Source organism: Xenopus tropicalis, chromosome 7 (genome assembly GCF_000004195.4).
Source record: "Xenopus tropicalis strain Nigerian chromosome 7, UCB_Xtro_10.0, whole genome shotgun sequence".
Lineage (NCBI taxonomy): Eukaryota > Metazoa > Chordata > Amphibia > Anura > Pipidae > Xenopus > Xenopus tropicalis.
The window spans coordinates 122,290,180-122,315,615 of NC_030683.2; the positions used below are offsets into that span (position 1 = coordinate 122,290,180).

The following is a 25,436-nucleotide window of genomic DNA, read 5'->3' on the forward strand; positions in this document are numbered from 1 at the left end:
TCAATGAGCCAATGTGGTCCCTGATCCGTCCGATTCTAACCTGCCCGATCGAGATCTGCCCAATTTCAGGCCAGATATTGGTTGGGCAGGCCCGTCGGTAGTGCCCATACATGGGCCGATTAGCTGCCGAATCAGTCTAAGGGACCCATATCGGCAGGTAGAATTGGCCCGTGTATGGGGACCTTTAGACTCTTAACTTATTGTAACTGTACCTTGTATTTATCTGTAATTATTGTTATACTTTGTATTTATCTATTATTATCTTAATAACCCCCCATTTGTATTAATGTATTCTACTGTACAGCGCTGTGTACATAAGTAGCACTTTATAAATAAAGATATACACACATACATACACACAATTGTCCCCCCAGTCCGGCATCTGAGGCACACATTCGTGGCCCAAACCCTCCTAACTTGAGGGTAAACACATTGGTCCCCAACAAAGTCAGAAAGGGTGAATTGTTCTTTCTTTCTTTTCCAGGACTAACATGGTACATATTATTCCCATATTGTTTTTTTTACAAAGAAACATCTCCTCTACTCCCAGCAGAACTCACTACATGGAGACTTTTTGAGACAAAGTTAGTTAGGGGTATATATATACTCCAGGGACCAAGTTCTTCAAATGGGGTCTGTCCCCAGCAAACGGGGACTTATGCAGGATATTTCTATGATCACTTGGTCCTAAAAGGTTATTTCATTATCTGGTTCCATTTAATTATTAAATCCTGTTTGGGTTACAGAAAGCTATAAGGAGGATGGAATTTTTTAATTGATTTAGGAATTTTAAAACAGTGAATGGCTGTTGTTAATTAGAAAAAGGGCAGACCCTAGTGTGGACCCCCTGAAGGTGTTGGCTTCTAAGGTTAGAGCAATGGGGTCAGTGTTTCACTCTAGGTTCAAGCTCCTGTTACAGGGGTACAGAGATGTTATACTCAACAATTATAGATTTTGATCTTCTTTTGGGGTAAAATAAAGCCTGTCTGAGCAGGCACTCGTGATAACTTGGTTTTTAGAGGGTGTGTGTTTGGGCTCCAAAGGCGCAACTGGTTCTGAACTAAAGATTCATCTAAATTGTGTTTTCAGCAACTTATTATATATAGTAAATATGTTCTCCCTCTCTCTTTATATTTTTCAGTTCCAGCGAAAATAGTCAACATCTCATCTAGTGTAACCGTTAATGAAGGCAGCAACGTGAATCTCCAGTGCTTGGCCGTGGGGAAACCTGAACCAACCATAACCTGGCAGCAGCTATCAGGTAAGATGGGGAGCCACTATTGGGTTCCATTATAGACAGCAGCAGGGCTACAGGGGGTAAAGATGTTGTAGCCACACTCAGTACCCAACAGGTCAAAGGTACCATGGTTGCATGAGAATTGGGTGAGTTACTACCTGCAGGAGATGAGGTATATTCGGTGGTAGAAGGAGGAAGGATCACAAGGAAATTAAGAGTTTAAAGAGATATAAGAAGAAGGTCATGGTTTGTACTAGGGCCCAAGTGTTTTTACCTACGTCCCAAAGTACTGAAATATCAAAAAGTTACCACTGCTCCATGGATACAGACCTGTTGTTTTCTCTTTGAAACTTCCATGGACTTCATTTGTTTGGGTCTATTTGTTGCCTGACGTTGACATTGTACCGGGGTAGGTGTAAGGTGCCACTGGGGTATAATATAATGGGTTTCTGCACAATGCTATGTCTGCTAGATGCAGCCTATTGGGTTTAAACCAGTGGTTCTCAACCTTCCTAATACAGTTCCTCATGTTGTGGTGACCCCCAACTATAAAATTATTCCTAAGACCATCGGAAATATGTGTTTTTTGATGGTCTTAGGTGTCCCCTGTGAAAGGGTCATTCGACCCCCAAAGGGGACCCGACCCACAGGTTGAGAGCTGCTGGTTTAAACAGAATGTTGTGTCTATATGGACTGGATATTGGGTTAGTACAGGATTCTATAAATGTCTTAGTTGTATTGGCCACTGTGTGTACCCCGGGTGAATTAAGTATAAAATGCCGGCGCGGTAATGGATGTGGGGGTAGTAAGAGGAAACAAGAGCAGAGGCAGAAGGGTGCGGGGCACATACATCAGGAGGCAGACAGAAGCGGCGTGATGCATTATATTCATACATTATCAGCCAGCCATCGTGCTCTTGATGTATTAGTGCAATGCATTAAACTTATACATCATTGCAGGCCACTGACTTTGATGTATGGAGCCAGAAGGACGCCAGCAAAATGGGAGAGTTGGCCAGAAAATTGAAGCGCAAATGAAGAGATTTTTCCTATATATTTTTTGCATACAATGTACTTGATAATAATAAGCCTCGCGCCAGTTCATGTTTAATAAATGTGCTTTTCAATAGGAGAGTGCAGCGCCGGGCTGAATCTTAATGTATTTCCCTGTTGCTCTTAAACACAGGGAAGCCCCAAATGGAGCCCAACGTCTGGTGATTCCAGACACTCCTAGGGAGCAGGCAAGAACCTTCCCAATGCTACTGGCATAGTAACGTCTCTGTGTTCCCTAAACTGGCCTATGCACTGCCCAAGGTATCCAAAATGGCAGCTCCGCCAATGGTTAAAAAAATAAGAAATTTCCCTCTAGTGCTGAACTTGTGCTCTGGGGGCAAAAAGAGTCGATGGCCCAAAGATCACAACAGCTTTGTTTACAAGCAGCTCCATAAAGTAGTAATTCTCCTTTGTTTTTATGTAATGGCTCGACAAATAGACCAACAACCGGAACTGCAGAAGGTTCTGATACAACACAGTACGGTCCATTGGCAGATTCCATTCTTAACTGGACAAACGGATAGGATAGTCTGTCAAAGTCCACACAAACTGGTCTTAGTCAGTCAAGCCACCACCAACACCATAACATTTCAAGGGGGTAAACGTCTCTTGATCAACTGGAAAAAATAGAAAGAAACCATTCAGTTTTGGCCCCATACATGGAAACGAGTGATTTTTGTTCATTTTTATTGGTCAGTCCTGTATTAATGTCCCAAACCTAGGAGACCAAACCCATAAGGCACACTTGGCGTGTCAGTGAAGATAGATTATAACTAGCGCCCATTATATTTACCGGCTCTTCCAAGTTCCAAGTTGCTCTTAGTTCCAATTACTTTAACGGGGAAGAAAATAAATTATAGCACAATATGACTAATTAAATAAATCCACTGTAAAAGCTGACGGTGCAGATTATTGCCCTTTAAACAGACTCTGTGATTAATGTTTCTCTGTCTATCTGGTTGGGCCGTGCCACCCTCGGCTGCTAACAGTTCCCTTTGTGGGACGTAGAACAATCCTAGAATCTGGGTGTGTTGTATAACGTATCCCTTAAAGGTATAATGCTTGCCTGTAGTCCCCTACCTATTTGCCCCATCATATATTGCACCAGAGATTTTATAAAACACTTTGAAGGCTCAATGTACTGAACCAGTATTGGTCAGCAGTGATTGATAGTGGCCTTACCAATGAGTGCCAGAGCATTTTCCGTTAGCTGGGTACCCACCATAATGGTAGGAAGTGATGGTAGGGAGTCTTGGAGAGCTTGTTAGGTAGGACTCTCCCGGTACTGATGTGGCTGAAAAGGTACATAAGAAGTTAGGCACTGATATTGGGGGTCAGGCTTGGTTCGTTGTCAGGGTTTCCACTCATTCCACAAAAATTCAGTTGGGTTGAGGCTCTGTGGGTTCTTCCACTTCCATCTAAACAACCCCATTTTGTATGGACCTCACTTTGTGCTTCAAAAAGTGAAAGACCATCCCCGAACAAAGTAGGAAACACAACGTGTCACAATTGTCATTGTATGACCTAGTAGCCCCTGTGTTGGCCATGATGGCTATGGCTTAAGTAACCAATTCCAGTAACTGGAAGTGTCCATATACTTTTGGCTATGTAGTATAGTTTCAGAGCATTTTCCCTTAGCTGGGTACCCCCCATAATGGTAGAATGTGATGGTAAGGAATCTTGGAGATCTTGTTAGGTAGGACTCTCCCGGTACTGATGTTGTCGTTGTCAGGGTTCCGACTCATTCCACAAAAGTTCAGTTGGGTTGAAGCTCTGTGGGTTCTTCCACTTCCATCTAAGCAACCCCATTCTGTATGGACCTCACTTTGTGCTTCAAAAAGTGAAAGACCATCCCCGAACAAAGTAGGAAACACAAAGTGTCACAATTGTCATTGTATGACATAGTAGCCCCTGTGTCGGCCATGATGGCTATGGCTTAAGCAACCAATTCCAGTTACTGGAAGTGTCCATATACTTGTGGCTATGTAGTATAGTTTTAGAGCATTTTCCCTTAGCTGGGTACCCACCATAATGGTAGGAAGGAATCTGTTGAGCTTGTTAGGTAGGACTGATGTGGCTGAAAAGTAGGATAGGATAGTATTCCTAAGCTTTAAAGCCATTATCCTGACCCCCTAGTGCTTTAGCAAGGATTCTGATTTCCACTTACAGCTTGGACAGTTGCAAATACCCAATCACATCCACTTTACTCCAAGAGATTTCCATCCCAGCTGCTAAACGTTGAAAGACTTGTCACTTTTAAAGGCAAACCTAAAGCGGTGAAGCGCCTATTTATCTTATTCCTTTCATACGAGCAGATCCTTAATGGAAACGTTCAGCCCACCTTGACAGCGCTCGGCATCTCGTTCCTCTACATGTGCTGATCTTTAAGCAGATTAGGAAAGCGGTTTTCCTTTTTGACATTCACATGTCCCCGTGACAGCTCACGTATGTAGAATCTGTATCCCGTACTGATGGGGGGAAACGGCGGAGTGGAGATGTAATAATAAGGAGATGCGCCGTCGCTGTCAAGCTAATAGGGATCTTCAAAGGCTTCACTATTGACTGTGTATGTTTAACATATTTTTGGTGACAGGCCCCATTTATACTTGGTCAGCTGACTGCGTGTTTGCCGCTCTTGGGAGCAACTCTCTCTCTCTATATATATATATATATTAAACTAGTATATTAGTTATATTAAAAACTGCCTGCAGAACGAATACCCCAGCAAAATTGTGAAATTACTCAGCACCTTATGATTAGAGGAGCCCTTGTGGATTCCTGAAAGGTTCCACATAAATAATTTAGGCGACTCACAGCCTTGTATTTCAATAGGCAGCGTATAATCATTTAAAGCGATACTAAACCCTACGTACGAATTGCTTCCTAATAGATTGACATCGGTAACATTGACAAAGTTATGTCTAAAAGTTTTAGGAATATGGTAGAAATAAAGATATTTGGGGGAATATTTTGATCATGGAGGCTGCCATTTTTCCTTGTAAGGGCTTCTGCTCTTAAAATTGCTGATTTCGGAGCACAATGGCTTATAGCAACTTATAGCAACGCGGATAACTATTCAAAAAGGTCAAAGTTATGTCTAAAAGTTTTAGGAGTATAGTAGAACTAAAGATATTTGGGGGAATATTTTGATCATGGAGGCTGCCATTTTTACTTGTAAGTGCTTCTGCTCTTAAAATTGCTGATATTGGAGTACAATGGCTTATAGAAACTTATAGCAACGCGGATAACTATTCAAAAAGGACAAAGTTATGTCTAAAAGTTTTAGGAGTATAGTAGAAATAAAGATATTTGGGGAAATATTTTGATCATGGAGGCTGCCATTTTTACTTGTAAGGGCTTCTGCTCTTAAAATTGCTGATTTCAGAGCGCAATGGCTTATAGCAACTTATAGCAACGCGGATAACTATTCAAAAAGGACAAACTAAGTTATATAGACATTAAAAATGATTATATTGATACTGCATTATCAGATATTGGATCGTCCTGCAGTTTAGGTAGTTGCCCTTTAAAGAAACGGCAGAGCATTATGATTAAACGTATGTCTCCATTATAGAAAGAACTAGCACTCTGGGAAAAGCTCATCTGACCGTAGGGGGCACCGATACCTGGAATTTGGGAGAGTATTTTTGTTTCTCGGAGCTCTGAGATGCTAAGAATTTCTAAGCCAGTTTGATGTCCTCATTTTCTCCAGGCAACAGGACCTTCTACTGCCACCCAGTGCTCAAACGCCGTCTAGAAAAAAAAAGCATTTCACGTTATTCCATTGATTTTTCTATGAAACGTTTTAAATCATTATGAGATGTACTTATCAAAGGGCACCAACAGCAAATCTTTCCCTCTTGATAGTTTACAACGGGCTTTGCATAATTATTCACAATTCTATTTTACGATATGACATTTATTATTTCGTGGATTTGAGACGAGGTCGGTTCTTAAACGTCGGACTTTTCTAAAGAATCCGCTAAAGAATCTACCATTACCCCCCTTAGAAAGGAATGGTTTATGCCAGTTTAATCATCTTAGACAGGGATCCCCAACCAGTGGCTTGGGGGGAACATGTTGCTCCCCAACCCCTTGGGTGTTGCTCTCAGTGCCCCCAAACCAGGGAGTTATTTTTGAATTCCTGACTTGGGGGCAAGTTTTGGTTGAATAAAAACAAGATTTCCTACCAAATAAAGCCCCCTGTAAGGTGCATAGAGGCTGCCTAATAGCCAATCACAGCCCTTATTTGGCTCCTCCATGAACTTTTATGATGCTTGTGTTGCTCCCCAAGTCTTTTTACATTTGATTGTGGCTCTTGAATAAGAAAGGTTGGGGAACACTGATCTTGGATGACCAAGTGATGATTAGGATATTCCTGGGGCATAGTTGGATATCCCTTGCAGTGGAGAGATGACTGAGCTCTTGGACACTCACGCTCTGACCTTCATCCATTTATGACCATTTATCAGTGATCAAGTTAAATGGCCATTGGTTGTTGAGTGGAGCACCCACCGTATGATTTTGTTCTAAGGACAGAGCTGAATCTGAGTTGCCAGATAATCTTCATGTACAGGGTCATCAGACCATGGACCTCTCTTCTTCTGTCACCCAGTTAGTATACCGGGGCAGGTACACAGACGTACACTACATGGCCAAAAGTATGTGGACCCCTGCCTGTCCAGCATCTCTTCCCAAACCCATCTCTTCCCAAACCAAGAGTATTTATTTTGAATTTGGTCCCCCCCATGCTGTTATAACAGCCTTTACTCTTCTAAGAAGGTTTCCACTAGATGTTAGAAGATTGTTGGTGGGATTTGCTTTAATTCATACATAAGAAGTTAGGCACTGATATAGTGGGGGTCAGGCTTGGTTCATTGTCAGGGTTCCAACTCATTCCACAAAAGTTCAGTTGGGTTGAGGCTCTGTGGGTTCTTCCACTCCCATCTATGCAAACCCCTTCTGTATGGACCTCACTTTGTGCTTCAAAAAATGAAAGGACTTTCCCCAAGCAAAGTAGGAAACACAACGTGTCACAATTGTCATTGTATGACCTAGTGGCCCCTGTGTTGGCCATGATGGCTATGGCTTAAGTAACCAATTCCAGTAACTGGAGGTGTCCATATACTTTTGGCTATGTAGTATAGTTTCAGAGCATTTTCCCTTAGCTGGGTACCCACCATAATGGTAGGAAGTGATGGTAAGGAATCTTGGAGAGCTTGTTAGATAGGACTCTCCTGGTACTGATGTGGCTGAAAAGTAGGATAGGATTGTATTGCTAAGCTTTAAAAACATTATCCTGACCCCCTAGTGCTTTAGCAAGGATTCTGATTTCCACTTACAGTTTGGACAGTTGCAAATACCCAATCACATCTACAGTTGCTGGATCCCCAAAGTCTGAGTTGTGAGATAATCCTCATGTACAGGGTCATCAGACCATGGACCTCTCTTCTGCTGTCACCCAGTATAGTTATAGTTATACTTAGTTATAGTTAGTTATAGTTATAGTTAGTGTACCAGGGCAGGGACACGGTACCCTGAACATCATTCCTAACGAGCAGGAAGCAGTTGGCTTTAGTCAATAACTGTCCCAGTTACCCATACCGACCAATCACCAAACTTTATCCAGCAGATTCTTCTATTATGGATTCCACTGGCAGTAAGACTTGTAATATAATAATAATAGGAATATTTTGCTCTGCTCCCAGGGCCGGCCTCTGCCAGGGATATGTGATCTCTGCATTGGGACTTGATGTTCCAGGTCGCTGCCCGTAGTGATAACTTTCATATTGTGTTTCTTGTGTTGTAAGTGTGTGTTTGTGTCTCATTCCTCCCCGCTATCCCTCGTTCCTTTCCAACCCCCAATCCTTTCCCTCCCGCCTTTCCCCCACAGAGGGCTTCTCCAGTGAAGGCGAGCTCTTGGAGATCACTGAGATAAACCGGCAGCAGGCGGGGGACTACGAGTGCGTCACCTCCAATGGAGTGTCCGTCCCTGACACCAAGAAGGTGCAGATCACTGTCAACTGTGAGTTTCCATTAAGGGTTATACATTTATTCATTTGCTCATAGCCTGTACAGAGAGATACCATAAAACTATGGCACATAGGGATTCCCCTGTACTAAGCACAATTCAGCAGCAACAGCCCCCTAAGTTTGCCCATAGCCTGTACAGAGAGATACCATAAAACTATGGCACATAGGGATTCCCCTGTACTAAGCACAATTCAGCAGGAACAGCCCCCTAAGTTTGCTCATAGCCTGTACAGAGAGATACCATAAAACTATGGCACATAGGGATTCCCCTGTACTAAGCACATTTCAGCAGGAACAGCCCCCTAAGTTTGCTCATAGCCTGTACAGAGAGATACCATAAAACTATGGCACATAGGGATTCCCCTGTACTAAGCACAATTCAGCAGGAACAGTCCTCTATCTACTGTCTCTTTTAGTCAAAATTTTGGGGGGGCTGGTAATAACCTGAAGCATTTCTGCTATATGAGATAGGCAGGAGCAGCGGCACACAGCTATTTCAGAAACAAAGAAGCAATAAGAGCCAAACAAATCCCACCGAGCAGAAGATATTAAAAGAATACGCACAAGAGGCGCAGGCCCTTCCGAGGGATTGGAGTTGCACAATCCAGTTAGCGGCAGAAGTTACAGTAATCCTGGCGGGACATGATCGGAGCATTTTCATTTAGGAAATTGTAACATTTGTTTCAGATGTATTACGCCTACCACAGGGGAGACTTTAGTAATTATAATAAATGCAAAGTGAACAGCAGCGAAATATTTCTGTATTCCTGCACGGCGCACTAATAACAAAATATGAAACCGCTTGCCTTAGGCGGGAAAGCTGACATTTATTAATATTATAATGAAAGACATGTCATGCAGCGTGCAGGGCCTCGTCGGAGCGGCTCATTGTGTTAGACTTGGTGAAGGCCTTGAAAGTGAGAGAATTCTGCCGCGGCGCGCCGACACTGGTGCATTGTGGGACGGAAAGAAAACAAGCTAAATAAAGAGAGATTGGTAGAAAGATAAAATGCATAAAGGGAAGGAGATATTAATAAAGGGGAACTAAACACTGTTCAACCAAACTTTATCCCATCATGCATTAACATATTATCAAGGGTTTAGGCATGCTGGGAGCTGTAGTCCAGCTATATCAGGTCTGTAAATTTGATTAAACTTTTACAAGCTCTCCCAGTCAGCAACGCCATTTAGAATCCTCCAATCAGAATCCAACAATTAATGTGAATAAGACACAATGGGACACTGTGTGTGGCACAGAGCCTTATACTTCCTATTTGCACCTGGCACAATGTTGGTGCACTAAATTCCTAATAGCATCCACTTGACAAGCTCAATGATTCTTAGCCCCTTGATTGGGGTAGGACATGGCATGGGATGGAGTGGGACACAGTTGGGGTAGGGCAGAGCAGTTGGGGTAGGATACAACATGGGTTAAAGTAGAACATGACATGGGAATGGGTTGGGGCAGGACACTGCATTAGTTGGGGGAGGACACTGCATGGATTGGGGGTAGGACATGGCATGGGTTGGGGTTGGGCCCAGCATGGGATTGGCATAGGACATGGCATGGGTTGGAGCAGGACACAGTTGGGGTAAGACACAAGTGGGTTGGAGTAGGACATGGCATAAGTTGGGGCAGGACACATTTGGAGTAGGATACGAGTGGGTTGGAGTAGGACATGGCATGGATTGGGGCAGGACACAGTTGGGGTAGGAAACGAGTGGGTTGGAGTAGGACATGGCATGGATTGTGGCAGGACACAGTTGGGGTAGGACACGAGTGGGTTGGAGTAGGACACCACATGGATTGGGGCAGGACACAGTTGGGGTAGGACACGAGTGGGTTGGAGTAGGACATGGCATGGATTGGGGCAGGACACAGTTGGGGCAGGACACAAGTGGGTTGGAGTAGGACATGGCATGAATTGGGGCAGGACACAGTTGTGGTAGGACAGGAGTTGGTTGGAATAGGACACCACATGGATTGGGGCAGGACACAGTTGGGGTAGGACACGAGTGGGTTGGAGTAGGACAAGGCATGGATTGGGGCAGGACACAGTTGGGGTAGGACACGAGTGGGTTGGAGTAGGACATGGCATGGATTGGGGCAGGACACAGTTGGGGTAGGACAGGAGTTGGTTGGAATAGGACACCACATGGATTGGGGCAGGACACAGTTGGGGTAGGACATGAGTGGGTTGGAGTAGGACATGGCATGGATTGGGGCAGGACACAGTTGGGGTAGGACAGGAGTTGGTTGGAGTAGGACATGGCATGGATTGGGGCAGGACACAGTTGGGGTAGGACAGGAGTTGGTTGGAGTAGGACATGGCATGGATTGGGGCAGGACACAATTGGGGTAGGACATGAGTGGGTTGGAGTAGGACATGGGATGGATTGGGGCAGGACACAGTTGGGGTAGGACACGAGTGGGTTGGAGTAGGACAAGGCATGGATTGGGGCAGGACACAGTTGGGGTAGGACACGAGTGGGTTGGAGTAGGACATGGCATGGATTGGGGCAGGACACAGTTGGGGTAGGACAGGAGTTGGTTGGAATAGGACACCACATGGATTGGGGCAGTACACAGTTGGGGTAGGACACGAGTGGGTTGGAGTAGGACATGGCATGGATTGGGGCAGGACACAATTGGGGTAGGACATGAGTGGGTTGGAGTCGGACATGGCATAGGTTGGGGCAGGACACAGTTGGGGTAGGACACAGTTGGGGCAGGACACAGTTGGGGTAGGACACAGTTGGGGCAGGACACAGTTGGGGTAGGACACGAGTGGGTTGGAACAGGACATGAGTGGGTTGGGGTAGGGCACAGCATCTGTTAGAATATGACATGCATATGGCATGGGTTGGGGTAGGAGACGGCATGGGTTGGGGTAGGAAACAGTTGGTGTTGGTGCAGGACACAGCATGAGTTATGGCAGGATATGACATTGGTAGGATACAACATGGGTTGAAGTAAGAAACAGCATATTGAGCCAAAAATGTAGCTCATTGTGGAGACAACATGGAGGACATCTGCACTTTGCTAGTTTAGCATGACTTATAGTCTCTATTAAATAAGCCCCAAGCTGTTTGGAGAGGTAAATGTAATAAAGCATGTGACTGGTGAGGGCAGGTACAACTAAGATCATGTTCTATTTCATGGTACATATTTCTATATATCCAGACCCTCCCCCCATTAACCTTTCCTCTCCCTGCTAACCCATCTCCTTAGATCCACCCTACATCACAGACGTGAAGAACGCCCAGTCGCCGGTAGGCAGACCCGCAACGCTGCGCTGCAAAGCAATGGCCGTGCCTCCCGCTGAGTTTGAGTGGTACAAGGACGAGAAACGGTAAGTGCAAAGCTCCCCATTCCCAGCGGCCGCCATGTTTTCCATAGTTATAAAGACTTTTTGCTTTGCAGAACCTTTCCTTGTTCAGGGATCCCCTACTGTGAAACAGTTGCAGATCCAATGATTGGGTCAAGTTAGAGAGGCTTCAGATGGGGTTTTTTGCCTTCCTCTGGAGCAACTAGCAGTTAGGCAGGTTATATATAGGCATTATGGTTGAACATGATGGACATGTGTCTTTTTTCAACCTAACTTACTATGTTACTATGATTGTTTGACCAATTTTGAGACTTGGTCTGTTGAACCTAATAGAGACTCGGTTTTGATAATGCCAGCCATGTTGATGAAGTCATCTAAATAACATCAGAGAGTAGACACATCTAATATAGCTAATAATTGATTGGTTGATGTGGGTTACTGCTCTGAACCTTGCCATATTATTCCCAAAATTAAAGGGGAACCATACTACTTACCAAAAACGGGTATTTATATTTAGACTTATTTGATAGGATGCCAAAAAGTTTACCCCGTAGGCACAAATTTGAGTGAATTTGAGCCCTAAGGCTGATGGCCCATGGAACGAGTTAGTTACCCACGATAGATCTCTGCTACCCGGGGCCACTAACCGCTCCAAAGTGCCTTTCCAGCAATAGGAGTTGCCAGTGGAAAGGCTACCGGATCACTTCGGCTTTCCAAAGTCGCTCAGTGTTTCCACCTGCAGGCAACTTTGTGCAACTTCGGAAAGCCAAAGCGATATGAAGGCCTTTCCATCCATGACTCCCATTCTTGCCGGTGGAAAGGCACTTCGGAGCAGTTAGCTGGCCACGGTAGCAGAGATCTTTTGTGGGCTACTAACTCGTTCCGTGGGCCATCAAGCCTTCTAATCTGCCTAATAGACAAACAAAGGAGATTTTTACCCCCCGCGAGTCGATGTTCCCTTTAAATATGTATTTACGTTTATTTTTTTTGCTTTCCCTTAGCCGGCTGATCTCCGGGACGGAGGGACTGAGCATTAAGACTGAAAGCAGTTGGTCGGTGATCGTGTTTTCAAATGTCACCTCAAGGCATTATGGGAATTACACTTGCTTGGCATCCAATAAACTTGGCTCATTTAACAGCAGCTTGCGACTGCTCAGTAAGTAATGGCATTTTTGCTTTTATTGTCTTTATTTTGTTAGTCACTCAGCCCTGCTGTCTGGTTCCTATGCACGGGCGGGCAGCGCTCATTTCTCAACAGGTTTCTTCTTTTTTTTTTTCTTTTTGCAACAACACGACAATCCGATCTGTCTGGCTGAGGGTGCTGGGAGTTTAAAGAGAGACAGAGGAGGGTTGAACACTGTTTGGGCAAAAAAAGGCAGGTTTATGGATGTCTACAATGTATTTTAAAAACAGAATAGTGACATGACGGTGCCTTGCAGTGATGTCATTGCCACCTGAATGATGTCATAGCAGAGCAACTGGCCTGTGTGGCTGCTTTATAAATGAGGCTCGGATTAAAATTCAGGGGCAAATGAGAAATGATTCAACCCAAGCTAGGGGTCCTCACGTGGCCCATCATTCAGCCTCGACCCGCTGACCCACAACCTGCCCTGGGGCTGTCTACCCACTACACCCCAGAACTACTTCTTAACCCTACTAGCAGTGGGTTACCTTTAAAGGGGTTGTAAACCCAACCATAACGCTGTCCCACTGCGCCCCCTAGTTTTGCTATAGAAGTTGTTGGAAAACATAAATATAGATGCAAGTGACCAATGAGAATGCTGATTCCCAGCACTGTGTCAGGCCCCTTGCTGGTACCTTACATATAGAGATAATGATGGCATTTTTCCCGTCATTATATGGCACAGGAATCAGACATGGGGATAAAGGGACAGACTTGTTCAGTGCTGGGAAACTGTGCTTATTGCTCCCAACTCCAATTGCAGGAACAGAGAACAGGGAGCCGGATTTACTCACATCAGCTGGGATTCTCATTGGGGGATTTCTTGCATTTTAATGGGGATTTGGGGGAAAGTTTTATTGGGCAATATTGCTTTAAGAATACAACCCTGATGTTGCTGGACTACAGCTCCCAGCATGCCTCACCCTTCATTATATGTTACATTATTCTGAGATTTGTAGTCCGGCAACAGCTGAGTAACGTTTGGTTGAGCAGCGCTGTGCAGCAGGGTTTAGTTCCCCTTTAAACCAGGTTAAAAGGAGAGGGAGTGGGGAGCAAATTAGCCAGAAGGCCACACGTTACTGAGGGCACCCAGAGAGGGTAACAAAGGACTGCCCACCTAGTCTGGAAATCACATTATTTTCCCTGAAGGTACCCGGGCATGCAGGACACCGAACCAGTTAGTATTGCCCTTGGCAACAAAACTATAAGGGCTAGCTCTTGGGGCTAAACTGGAGATCTCTGACTTTAGCTTATGTACCTAGGGTGGGCAACATGGGTGCAGTTCTTAAACGCTTACTACTAATTTACTCACATTTTCAAATAGGAATATTTGGGCTTAGTTTTCCTTTAAAAGACTTTGACAGAACCTGACGAATATTCTAATTCCATTGCGCTCGGGGATTTGCTTCTAAGCTGTTTACACTCGGCAGATTGATGTCTGATTCAGAGGACTTTTTATTCTTCATTCCTACATATTCCCCACGCTCTTTTATATTTATTTCTTTTTCCCTTGGCCCAGAAACTAGAAACAAACAAACAAAGCTTCCATATGTGCAGCTTTATCGTCAGCTTCCACTCTGTGTCTCTGTATTTTATGGGACAGGCCAAATAGACTTAAGTTATTGTTATTATATGTATTTAGCAGTGCAATAGGGTGCAGATTACTGGATATGTCCCACAGTCCCAGTCCCTTCCCAGAGGCTATTATCCCCCCACTGCTACTATAGGCACCATCTCTCCCTACTATACCTGCTATCCCACAGCCCCAGTCCCTTCCCAGAGGCTATTATCCCCCCCACTGCTACTATAGGTACCATCTCTCCCTACTATACCTGCTATCCCACAGCCCCAGTCCCTTCCCAGAGGCTATTATCCCCCCACTGCTACTATAGGCACCATCTCTCCCTACTATACCTGCTATCCCACAGCCCCAGTCCCTTCCCAGAGGCTATTATCCCCCCACTGCTACTATAGGCACCATCTCTCCCTACTATACCTGCTATCCCACAGCCCCAGTCCCTTCCCAGAGGCTATTATCCCCCCACTGCTACTATAGGCACCATCTCTCCCTACTATACCTGCTATCCCACAGCCCCAGTCCCTTCCCAGAGGCTATTATCCCCCACTGCTACTATAGGCACCATCTCTCCCTACTATACCTGCTATCCCACAGCCCCAGTCCCTTCCCAGAGGCTATTATCCCCCCACTGCTACTATAGGCACCATCTCTCCCTACTATACCTGCTATCCCACAGCCCCAGTCCCTTCCCAGAGGCTATTATCCCCCACTGCTACTATAGGCACCATCTCTCCCTACTATACCTGCTATCCCACAGCCCCAGTCCCTTCCCAGAGGCTATTATCCCCCCACTGCTACTATAGGCACCATCTCTCCCTACTATACCTGCTATCCCACAGCCCCAGTCCCTTCCCAGAGGCTGTTATCCCCCCACTGCTACTATAGGCACCATCTCTCCCTACTATACCTGCTATCCCACAGCCCCAGTCCCTTCCCAGAGGCTATTATCCCCCCACTGCTACTATAGGCACCATCTCTCCCTACTATACCTGCTATCCCACAGCCCCAGTCCCTTCCCAGAGGCTATTATCCCCCCACTGCTACTATAGACACCATCTCTCCCTACTATACCTGCTATCCCACAGCCCCAGTCCCTTCCCAGAGGCTATTATCCTCCCACTGCTACTATAGGCACCATCTCTCCCTACTATACCTGCTATCCCACAGCCCCAGTCCCTTCCCAGAGGCTATTATCCCCCCACTGCTACTATAGGCACCATCTCTCCCTACTATACCTGCTATCCCACAGCCCCAGTCCCTTCCCAGAGGCTATTATCCCCCCACTGCTACTATAGGCACCATCTCTCCTTACTATACCTGCTATCCCACAGCCACAGTCCCTTCCCAGAGGCTATTATCCCCCCACTGCTACTATAGGCACCATCTCTCCCTACTATACCTGCTATCCCACAGCCCCAGTCCCTTCCCAGAGGCTATTATCCCCCCACTGCTACTATAGGCACCATCTCTCCCTACTATACCTGCTATCCCACAGCCCCAGTCCCTTCCCAGAGGCTATTATCCCCCCACTGCTACTATAGGCACCATCTCTCCCTACTATACCTGCTATCCCACAGCCCCAGTCCCTTCCCAGAGGCTTTTATCCCACTGCTACTATAGGCACCATCTCTCCCTACTATACCTGCTATCCCACAGCCCCAGTCCCTTCCCAGAGGCTATTATCCCCCCACTGCTACTATAGGCACCATCTCTCCCTACTATACCTGCTATCCCACAGCCCCAGTCCCTTCCCAGAGGCTATTATCCCCCCACTGCTACTATAGGCACCATCTCTCCCTACTATACCTGCTATCCCACAGCCCCAGTCCCTTCCCAGAGGCTATTATCCCCCCACTGCTACTATAGGCACCATCTCTCCTTACTATACCTGCTATCCCACAGCCCCAGTCCCTTCCCAGAGGCTATTATCCCCCACTGCTACTATAGGCACCATCTCTCCCTACTATACCTGCTATCCCACAGCCCCAGTCCCTTCCCAGAGGCTTTTATCCCACTGCTACTATAGGCACCATCTCTCCCTACTATACCTGCTATCCCACAGCCCCAGTCCCTTCCCAGAGGCTATTATCCCCCCACTGCTACTATAGGCACCTCATGCTATCCCACAGCCCCAGTCCCTTCCCAGAGGCTATTATCCCCCACTGCAACTATAGGCACCATCTCTCCCTACTATACCTGCTATCCCACAGCCCCAGTCCCTTCCCAGAGGCTATTATCCCCCACTGCTACTATAGGCACCATCTCTCCCTACTATACCTGCTATCCCACAGCCCCAGTCCCTTCCCCAGAGCTATTATCCCCCACTGCTTCTATAGGCACCATCTCTCCCTACTATACCTGCTATCCCACAGCCCCAGTCCCTTCCCAGAGGCTATTATCCCCCCACTGCTACTATAGGCACCATCTCTCCCTACTATACCTGCTATCCCACAGCCCCAGTCCCTTCCCAGAGGCTATTATCCCCCCACTGCTACTATAGGCACCATCTCTCCCTACTATACCTGCTATCCCACAGCCCCAGTCCCTTCCCCAGAGGCTATTATCCCCCCACTGCTACTATAGGCACCATCTCTCCCTACTATACCTGCTATCCCACAGCCCCAGTCCCTTCCCAGAGGCTATTATCCCACTGCTACTATAGGCACCATCTCTCCCTACTATACCTGCTATCCCACAGCCCCAGTCCCTTCCCAGAGGCTATTATCCCCCCAGCAACGGCTGCAGTGTAACTGTGATCAACTGCCATCAGATAGGAGACAATATATACACGTTGTACATTGGAAGCAGCCTATTTGGTCAGACTAACATATCTATCAAAGGGGGAAATATATAATGACTGATAAATAACGGAGTGAATAGAAACATTAGGGAGGCAGTGGAGTGGTTATTAAGAGCCCCGAGGCTCTCACATACTCAGCTCCATTCAGTTTCTGTTGCAGGTTCTTTCATTGGAAGCCATTCTAAGTCTGGGAGGCTGAGTTCCTTTGTACCATGGCTCTCAGAATGAGGTGAATAAATGAATAATTGTACCACGGCAATGAACTGTCCTTTTCTTCTACTTCTGGGAATTAGCTGCTCAGAATTCTCTGTTCTACAATGGGATTGTTTCTCTGCTGCTTGGAAAATGCAGTCCATGGAAATGACTTTGCTAGAACTGTAGACGGTTCTACTATACTCCCCGACCATATAAACAAACACACACGCAAACACAAAAACTAATAGGGGAACATAAGTTTTGGATAAAACTGACCCCAATGCGAGTGTGTAGTTTAGGGACCATTAAGCACCACTGGGGCAGGAATGGGAATTAGGAACAAGTGCTGTATAAATTAAGGACAGTAACCCAACATGAGCTTTAATGCCCATTGGATGGCCGTGCCCCTCACCTCAGTGCTTCTAGTCCACTTACGTCTAATAGCTAATAGTGATGAGCGAATCTGTCAAAAGATCCGAGAAACGGTGAAAAATTAGCGAAACGGCGAAAATGTCGTGCAGCATAAAAAATTGCCGCCCGCGGCTATTATTTTGTCGCCCCCAGCTATTATTTTGTCGCCCACGGCTATTATTTTGTCACCTGCGGCTATTATTTTGTCGCATGCCTATTCTTTTGTCGCCCGCGGCTATTCTTTTGTCGCCTGCGGCTATTATTTTGTCGCCCCCGGCTATTATTTTGTCGCATGGCTATTATTTTGTCACCCCCAGCTATTATTTTGTCGCCTGCGGCTATTATTTTGTCACCCGCAGCTATTATTTTGTCGCATGCCTATTCTTTTGTCGCCCGCGGCTATTCTTTTGTCGCCTGCGGCTATTATTTTGTCACCCGCGGCTATTCTTTTGATGCCCGCGGCTATTCTTTTTTGATGGTGGCGACAATATTTGGACGTGCAGCGAATTTTTTCGCGGCAAATTTTTTCATCCGTTTGCCGCGAATCCATGCCTGCCGAAACATTTCGCTCATCACTATTAGCTAAGTGTCTACAACATGCCACAATGAAATTCTTAGGGGACCTTCCTTCATTAGACCTTGCAACCTCAGTGTAATAAATAATAATGCTCCGTGGAAATGCAGTGATATAGTTTTATATTGTTCGGGGCACATATGGATTTCTGGGCTGATAGGAATTGATTATGCAAATGTTTTTACACGAACAATGACGAATGTTGTTGGTTTTACTCTCATTGTTATGCGATCGGCAGTTGCACGTCGTGGCCACCTAATTTATGAGAACATCAATTAGTTATGTTGCTTGAAAAGATGTCTCCCTCTGGCCTACACTTATTGGACAGTTCAGTAGTTTCCTTCAGGTGATTTATGGGTAGCAATAAACCAGGAAGCCGTTCATCATTCATGAATGACTGCCCACTGCAGGAGAAGGAGGCGCATATAATGTGGGATCCGATGACCCGGTCGATGGAAAGAGAGATACAGCTTCAATTATAAGAGCCAGTGGAGAAGAAGACCCACTAGTAATGGTCAATGAAGGGATTCAGACTAAAGAGATCTTGTCCTGGTATTGTAGATTTGGATTGGTGCTTACAATTTATGGTCTCTAAACTACACACTCGCATTTACCTACAGTGGGGTCAGTTTTATCAGAGGCCGAAAATTAGAAAACCAGTAGAGTTTCCGCCAAGATGCACATTAAGACTTTTTTCTTTCATGCAGGGCTTTCATGTGGGACAGTTGGGTTTGATAGACTGGCCTGAGCTTGACCAGGGGCACCCAGAAAAGCAGTTCCATGTAGGAAGAGTGTAGGATAGCGCACGTGGTATGAGATGTAGACATTAGACCAACATGGTGTCACCAATCCTATCAAATAGTAGGAACAGAACAGTAAGGAGAAGCTCCTATTCCATTATTACCTGCCGGTATATTTTTGGAGAGGGGTAGAAAACCAGTAGAATTTCTCCCAAGATGCACGTTAAGACTTTTCGGGGATTTGTTAAATAGTTAAGTTACCATAGGCTCAATGAACCTCCAAGGGCATGGATATATTCCTAAACCAACATGGTAGACCCATCTGTCCTTGACATATCCAGTTATCCCCAAACACACTACACATAATACCTTAAGCCACTTTTTCTGGCTCTTTCATGTAGGGCTTTCATGTGGGACAGTTGGGTTTGATAGACTGGCCTGAGCTTGACCAGGGGAACCCAGAAAAGTAGTTCTATGTAGGAAAAATGTAGGATAGCGCACGTGGTATGAGAAGATGAAGACATTAGACCAACATGGTGTCACCAATCCTATCAAATAGTAGGAACAGAACAGTAAGGAGAAGCTCCTATTCCATTATTACCTGCCGGTATATTTTTGGAGAGGGGTAGAAAACCAGTAGAATTTCTCCCAAGATGCACGTTAAGACTTTTCGGGGATTTGTTAAATAGTTGAGTTGCCATAGGCTCGTTGAACCTCCAAGGGCATGGAGGTATTCCTAAACCAACATGGTAGAACCATCTGTCCTGGACATATCCAGTTATCCCCAAACACACTACACATAATACCTTAAGCCACTTTTTCTGGCTCTTTCATGTAGGGCTTTCATGTGGGACAGTTGGGTTTGATAGACTGGCCTGAGCTTGACCAGGGGAACCCAGAAAAGTAGTTCTATGTAGGAAAAATGTAGGATAGCGCACGTGGTATGAGAAGATGAAGACATTAGACCAACATGGTGTCACCAATCCTATCAAATAGTAGGAACAGAACAGTAAGGAGAAGCTCCTATTCCATTATTACCTGCCGGTATATTTTTGGAGAGGGGTAGAAAACCAGTAGAATTTCTCCCAAGATGCACGTTAAGACTTTTCGGGGATTTGTTAAATAGTTGAGTTGCCATAGGCTCGTTGAACCTCCAAGGGCATGGAGGTATTCCTAAACCAACATGGTAGAACCATCTGTCCTGGACATATCCAGTTATCCCCAAACACACTACACATAATACCTTAAGCCACTTTTTCTGGCTCTTTCATGTAGGGCTTTCATGTGGGACAGTTGGGTTTGATAGACTGGCCTGAGCTTGACCAGGGGAACCCAGAAAAGTAGTTCTATGTAGGAAAAATGTAGGATAGCGCACGTGGTATGAGAAGATGAAGACATTAGACCAACATGGTGTCACCAATCCTATCAAATAGTAGAAACAGAACAGTAAGGAGAAGCTCCTATTCCATTATTACCTGCCGGTATATTTTTGGAGAGGGGTAGAAAACCAGTAGAATTTCTCCCAAGATGCACGTTAAGACTTTTCGGGGATTTGTTAAATAGTTAAGTTGCCATAGGCTCAATGAACCTCCAAGGGCATGGAGGTATTCCTAAACCAACATGGTAGACCCATCTGTCCTGGACATATCCAGTTATCCCCAAACACACTACACATAATACCTTAAGCCACTTTTTCTGGCTCTTTCATGTAGGGCTTTCATGTGGGACAGTTGGGTTTGATAGACTGGCCTGAGCTTGACCAGGGGAACCCAGAAAAGTAGTTCTATGTAGGAAAAATGTAGGATAGCGCACGTGGTATGAGAAGATGAAGACATTAGACCAACATGGTGTCACCAATCCTATCAAATAGTAGAAACAGAACAGTAAGGAGAAGCTCCTATTCCATTATTACCTGCCGGTATATTTTTGGAGAGGGGTAGAAAACCAGTAGAATTTCTCCCAAGATGCACGTTAAGACTTTTCGGGGATTTGTTAAATAGTTAAGTTGCCATAGGCTCAATGAACCTCCAAGGGCATGGAGGTATTCCTAAACCAACATGGTAGACCCATCTGTCCTGGACATATCCAGTTATCCCCAAACACACTACACATAATACCTTAAGCCACTTTTTCTGGGTCTTTCATGTAGGGTTTCATGTGGGACAGTTGGGTTTGATAGACTGGCCTGAGCTCAACCAGGAAAGCAGTTCCATGTAGGAAGAGTGAAGGATAGCGCACGTGGTATGAGAAGATCTAGACATTAGACCAACATGGTGTCACCAATCCTATCAAATAGTAGGAACAGAACAGTAAGGAGAAGCTCCTATTCCATTACGAACGATATATCAATTATGTCCAAGGTGAAGAACACAGTGCAGTTGTTAAATGAACCACATACAGCATTAAGCTCTTACTTCTGCAGATAAATTAGTTAGCTGTGTGATTTACTGTGCTGGGTGAGAAAATCTGCTTAAGAAGGTGTATTATGAACAACCTAGTTCCACGGTATCGATTCTACTGAACTGTATTGAACCAGTTGGGTCCTGTGATAGTTCTCCCCTTGTGAAAGCCTGATCCGAAAAACGTTATTTCTTATCAGGTTTTAATCACTTCTCCTGTTTGGAGACTGTGGGTTTGAAATTTTTAAGCTTTATAGAAGTGCAATAAGTAACATTTGACATTTAGAGCCTTATTGAAGCAGCCATCATTACACTGGGATTCCAGTGCGTTGTACTGATTTATTGCACTTTGTATTTATTAATATATGAGCCCAAAGTAGTTGCTGAGGCGATAGTTACATCAGGGCAGATTCTACATTGAGGAACCATTCAGTACATGGGGGGCTCACTTTTCCAGGGTATGGTTTTTTGCAATGCTGAAAGCTTGAGGGACCAAACCGTTGCTTTCTCTGTAATAATAAAACAGTACCTGTACTTGATCCCAACTAAGATATAATTACCCCTTATTGGGGGCAGAACAGCCCTATTGGGTTTATTTAATGGTTAAATGATTCCCTTTTCTCTGTAATAATAAAACAGTACCTGTACTTGATCCCAACTAAGATATAATTACCCCTTATTGGGGCAGAACAGCCCTATTGGGTTTATTTCATGGTTAAATGATTCCCTTTTCTCTGTAATAATAAAACAGTACCTGTACTTGATCCCAACTAAGATATAATTACCCCTTATTGGGGGCAGAACAGCCCTATTGGGTTTATTTAATGGTTAAATGATTCCCTTTTCTCTGTAATAATAAAACAGTATCTGTACTTGATCCCAACTAAGATATAATTACCCCTTATTGGGGGCAGAACAGCCCTATTGGGTTTATTTCATGGTTAAATGATTCCCTTTTCTCTGTAATAATAAAACAGTACCTGTACTTGATCCCAACTAAGATATAATTACCCCTTATTGGGGACAGAACAGCCCTATTGGGTTTATTTAATGGTTAAATGATTCCCTTTTCTCTGTAATAATAAAACAGTACCTGTACTTGATCCCAACTAAGATATAATTACCCCTTATTGGGGGCAGAACAGTCCTATTGGGTTTATTTAATGGTTAAATGACTTTAGGTAGGAGATCTGAATTATGGAAAGAACTGTTATCTGGAAAACCCCAGGTCCTGAGCATTCTGGATAATGGATCCTATACCTGTATAAAGATCACTGCTCCCATAGGCCCATAAGGAAGAACGTTCCTAGCTACCAATCATACACAGGCCAATACACATTTTGTAGAAAAAGTCAACAAGTACAACAACTGCAAACTGATACTGTTAATTTGTTAACTTCTGCTTCTGAATTGTTCTTGTTGTCTGTAATAATCATTTTTAACATAATATATATTTTTCTCTTGTAGAACCCGGTGATCCTCTCAATCAAGGTGCGACCCATATGGTATCGCCACTACTGCTTGGCTTACTTTCCTCTACGTTAATCCCCCTCCTACGTACAGTCTAAAAAAAAAAAAACAATTCCAGAAAGGGTTCCCACGACGAGCAGAAGGAAACAAACAAAAAAACAAAAAATGACACAAAAAAAAATACAATAAAAAATACAAAAAAAATATCTTTTTAGAAGAAGTCTCGACACTGTGAGGGAACGATTTATGCATTTCTAAACCACATCATTGACTTGCTGCGCCTTCTTACCAGACACAGACAGGGATTTACTGAGGGAATACAAAGAGAACTGACGAAGGCAAATGAAACAGAATGAAGAAGACAACGTACGACCAGGACCTAAAAAGGAGGTTGAACCTCATGAGCAAATATAAGACAGAAGGCTGTTATTAATATTTAAACCATATTCAGTGTCTTCTCCGCTGAATGCAGTTCCCTCTGCACCTTAAACCACTCATTAAGGGATCTTGGAGAACCCAAGAAACAAAATGTCAATGTTTGGAGACCTCCTCACTCAACCTTCTCCCCCTCCTCGTCACTGTCACCGTTGCTGTACAAATTTTCCCCCCCCCCGACGCCCTATCCTTTTACAAAGCCAACACCGGTAATTCCGTTCTAGTAGATGCCGATTCCGTACTATGAATGCCAACTGTCCCTAGACTTCCAACGAAGACATCGGTCAATGTTCTCCAACGTTCTCCAGCATGTATCTAGCATGAAGGAGGCATTGACAGAAGATAAACAGGGTGCAGAGAGACATGTTATGTTGACTTTATTTTTGGATTATACCTTCCTTATCAATTTACTGGGCACACCCACCTTAGATTGGACTTATACCTTTGTGAGAATTTAGGTTGTTCCATTTCTGTACTCACATGTCGGTTTTTCTCCAAAGCACATACACTGCACTTCTGGATGTTGGCAGAACTGGAAGGGACTTGGCACGGCAAAAGCATTTGGAGACTTACAACTGTTGTTTGAACAACACGATGGGTAACTGTACCGAGGAACCTATACCCACCATATCAAAGACAACAGATAATGGAAGCATATAGAATATGACGTCTTTAGAAATACATTCGGATTTATCAGGGATAGTCACAATCCCTAAAACTTTACAGTCCCATACGCCTGTCCTTCATCACCAGTGTCTGTGACATTTTCGTGGGTATTATACAGACCCCCCCCCCCGTTCCCCCTTTCGTAGCCAAGAAAGACGGGAAGCACGGGGCCTTGAGTATTGTCTGACTGTTAGCTGTCTGTCTGCATGGTCCTATCACTGATTGCAAGCCCCGGGCTCATGGTTATTCATTGCATTATTTTTGACATGGGAAACTCAGACCTCTCAGGGTTGTAATGTTGTAGTGTGTGAAAAATGGAAGGGGCTGAGATTAGCGGAAATTAAAAATGCTTCCATCACCCGACAAGTGCTCCACAACGTCTATAATAACCCATAGACCCCACCAGAAGCTGCCAACTATTGAACGTTCATGCTGGTCTTTCCACCACGGCTGGTCTTTCCACCAACTTTGTCTTTGTCCTTGGTCGTCTGTTTGTCCGTTTATATCAGATACTCATGGGGGGCCTGACACGGGGTCCCTACCAGAGCTTCCAAGCTGTGCGTCCGAGCAATGCATTCTGCCATTTCACCCGTCTTGTAGGGGTTTTTTCGCGTTTATGTTTGGGGGGCACTTTACGGCTCATCACAGGAGAATCCAAGGCATTTTGATTTTCTTTTCCTTTTTTTTTTTTTGCAAAACGAAAGATAAAATACTTGTGAATATTGGCGAACAAATGTAAAAAGTGTTATAATATAAGAGAGATACAAACTCTACCAAGGGCTTGAGTGCTAATTTCCACACGCAGAAACGAGTGTATGATGTTCCTCTCTGGGATTTATAGTCGGTCCCCGCTCACACCAGGAATCAATAGCTTCATAATAATAAAAAAAAATCTAATTGTTATTGAGAATTCCCTCCACGCACCCCTATTGATCACTCAGGTTATGGTATCTATAAAACAATGTGGCTGAAACGTACTCATAAATCTACTCTTTGATCTTCAGCTGTTTTCTCATTGCCTCCATGCCGGGGAAGCCAAGTCTTGTTTACAGGTTTATTTTCTTTTTTCTTTTTTTAACTGATTTTATTTCTGTTATTAAAAATCACTTTTACCTTTTGTGGCGTTATCTAGTGTGGGGTTAGTATTTTGAGGGGGACGGTTATTAACCCCAAGGTGTGCTTGAACCTTGCACCATAGACAAGTAAAATTAGGATTGCCAGCTCTCCTGCCCGGGAGAACAATGGGCAGGGAGGTGGGGAGTGACGTCATACCCATCATTTTGTCAAATTTCAGCCCTCCATACCTGGTTATTCTATCCTTCCATCGAAACTA

The 25,436-nt window shown here is 44.6% G+C and overlaps 1 protein-coding gene across 1 annotated transcript in view; it reads left to right on the forward strand.

Moving 5' to 3' along the window:
• iglon5 (IgLON family member 5) overlaps positions 1–25,220 on the forward strand; it is a 282,486-nt gene extending 257,266 nt beyond the window's left edge. Inside the window, exons 4-8 of the mRNA XM_002938206.5 lie at positions 1,142–1,261; positions 8,183–8,314; positions 11,555–11,675; positions 12,653–12,807; positions 23,000–25,220. Of these exons, the coding sequence (XP_002938252.1) occupies positions 1,142–1,261; positions 8,183–8,314; positions 11,555–11,675; positions 12,653–12,807; positions 23,000–23,100 (629 nt within the window). The 3' untranslated portion in view covers positions 23,101–25,220. The remainder of the gene's footprint in view (positions 1–1,141; positions 1,262–8,182; positions 8,315–11,554; positions 11,676–12,652; positions 12,808–22,999) is intronic.
• Positions 25,221–25,436: the final 216 nt, after the last annotated feature.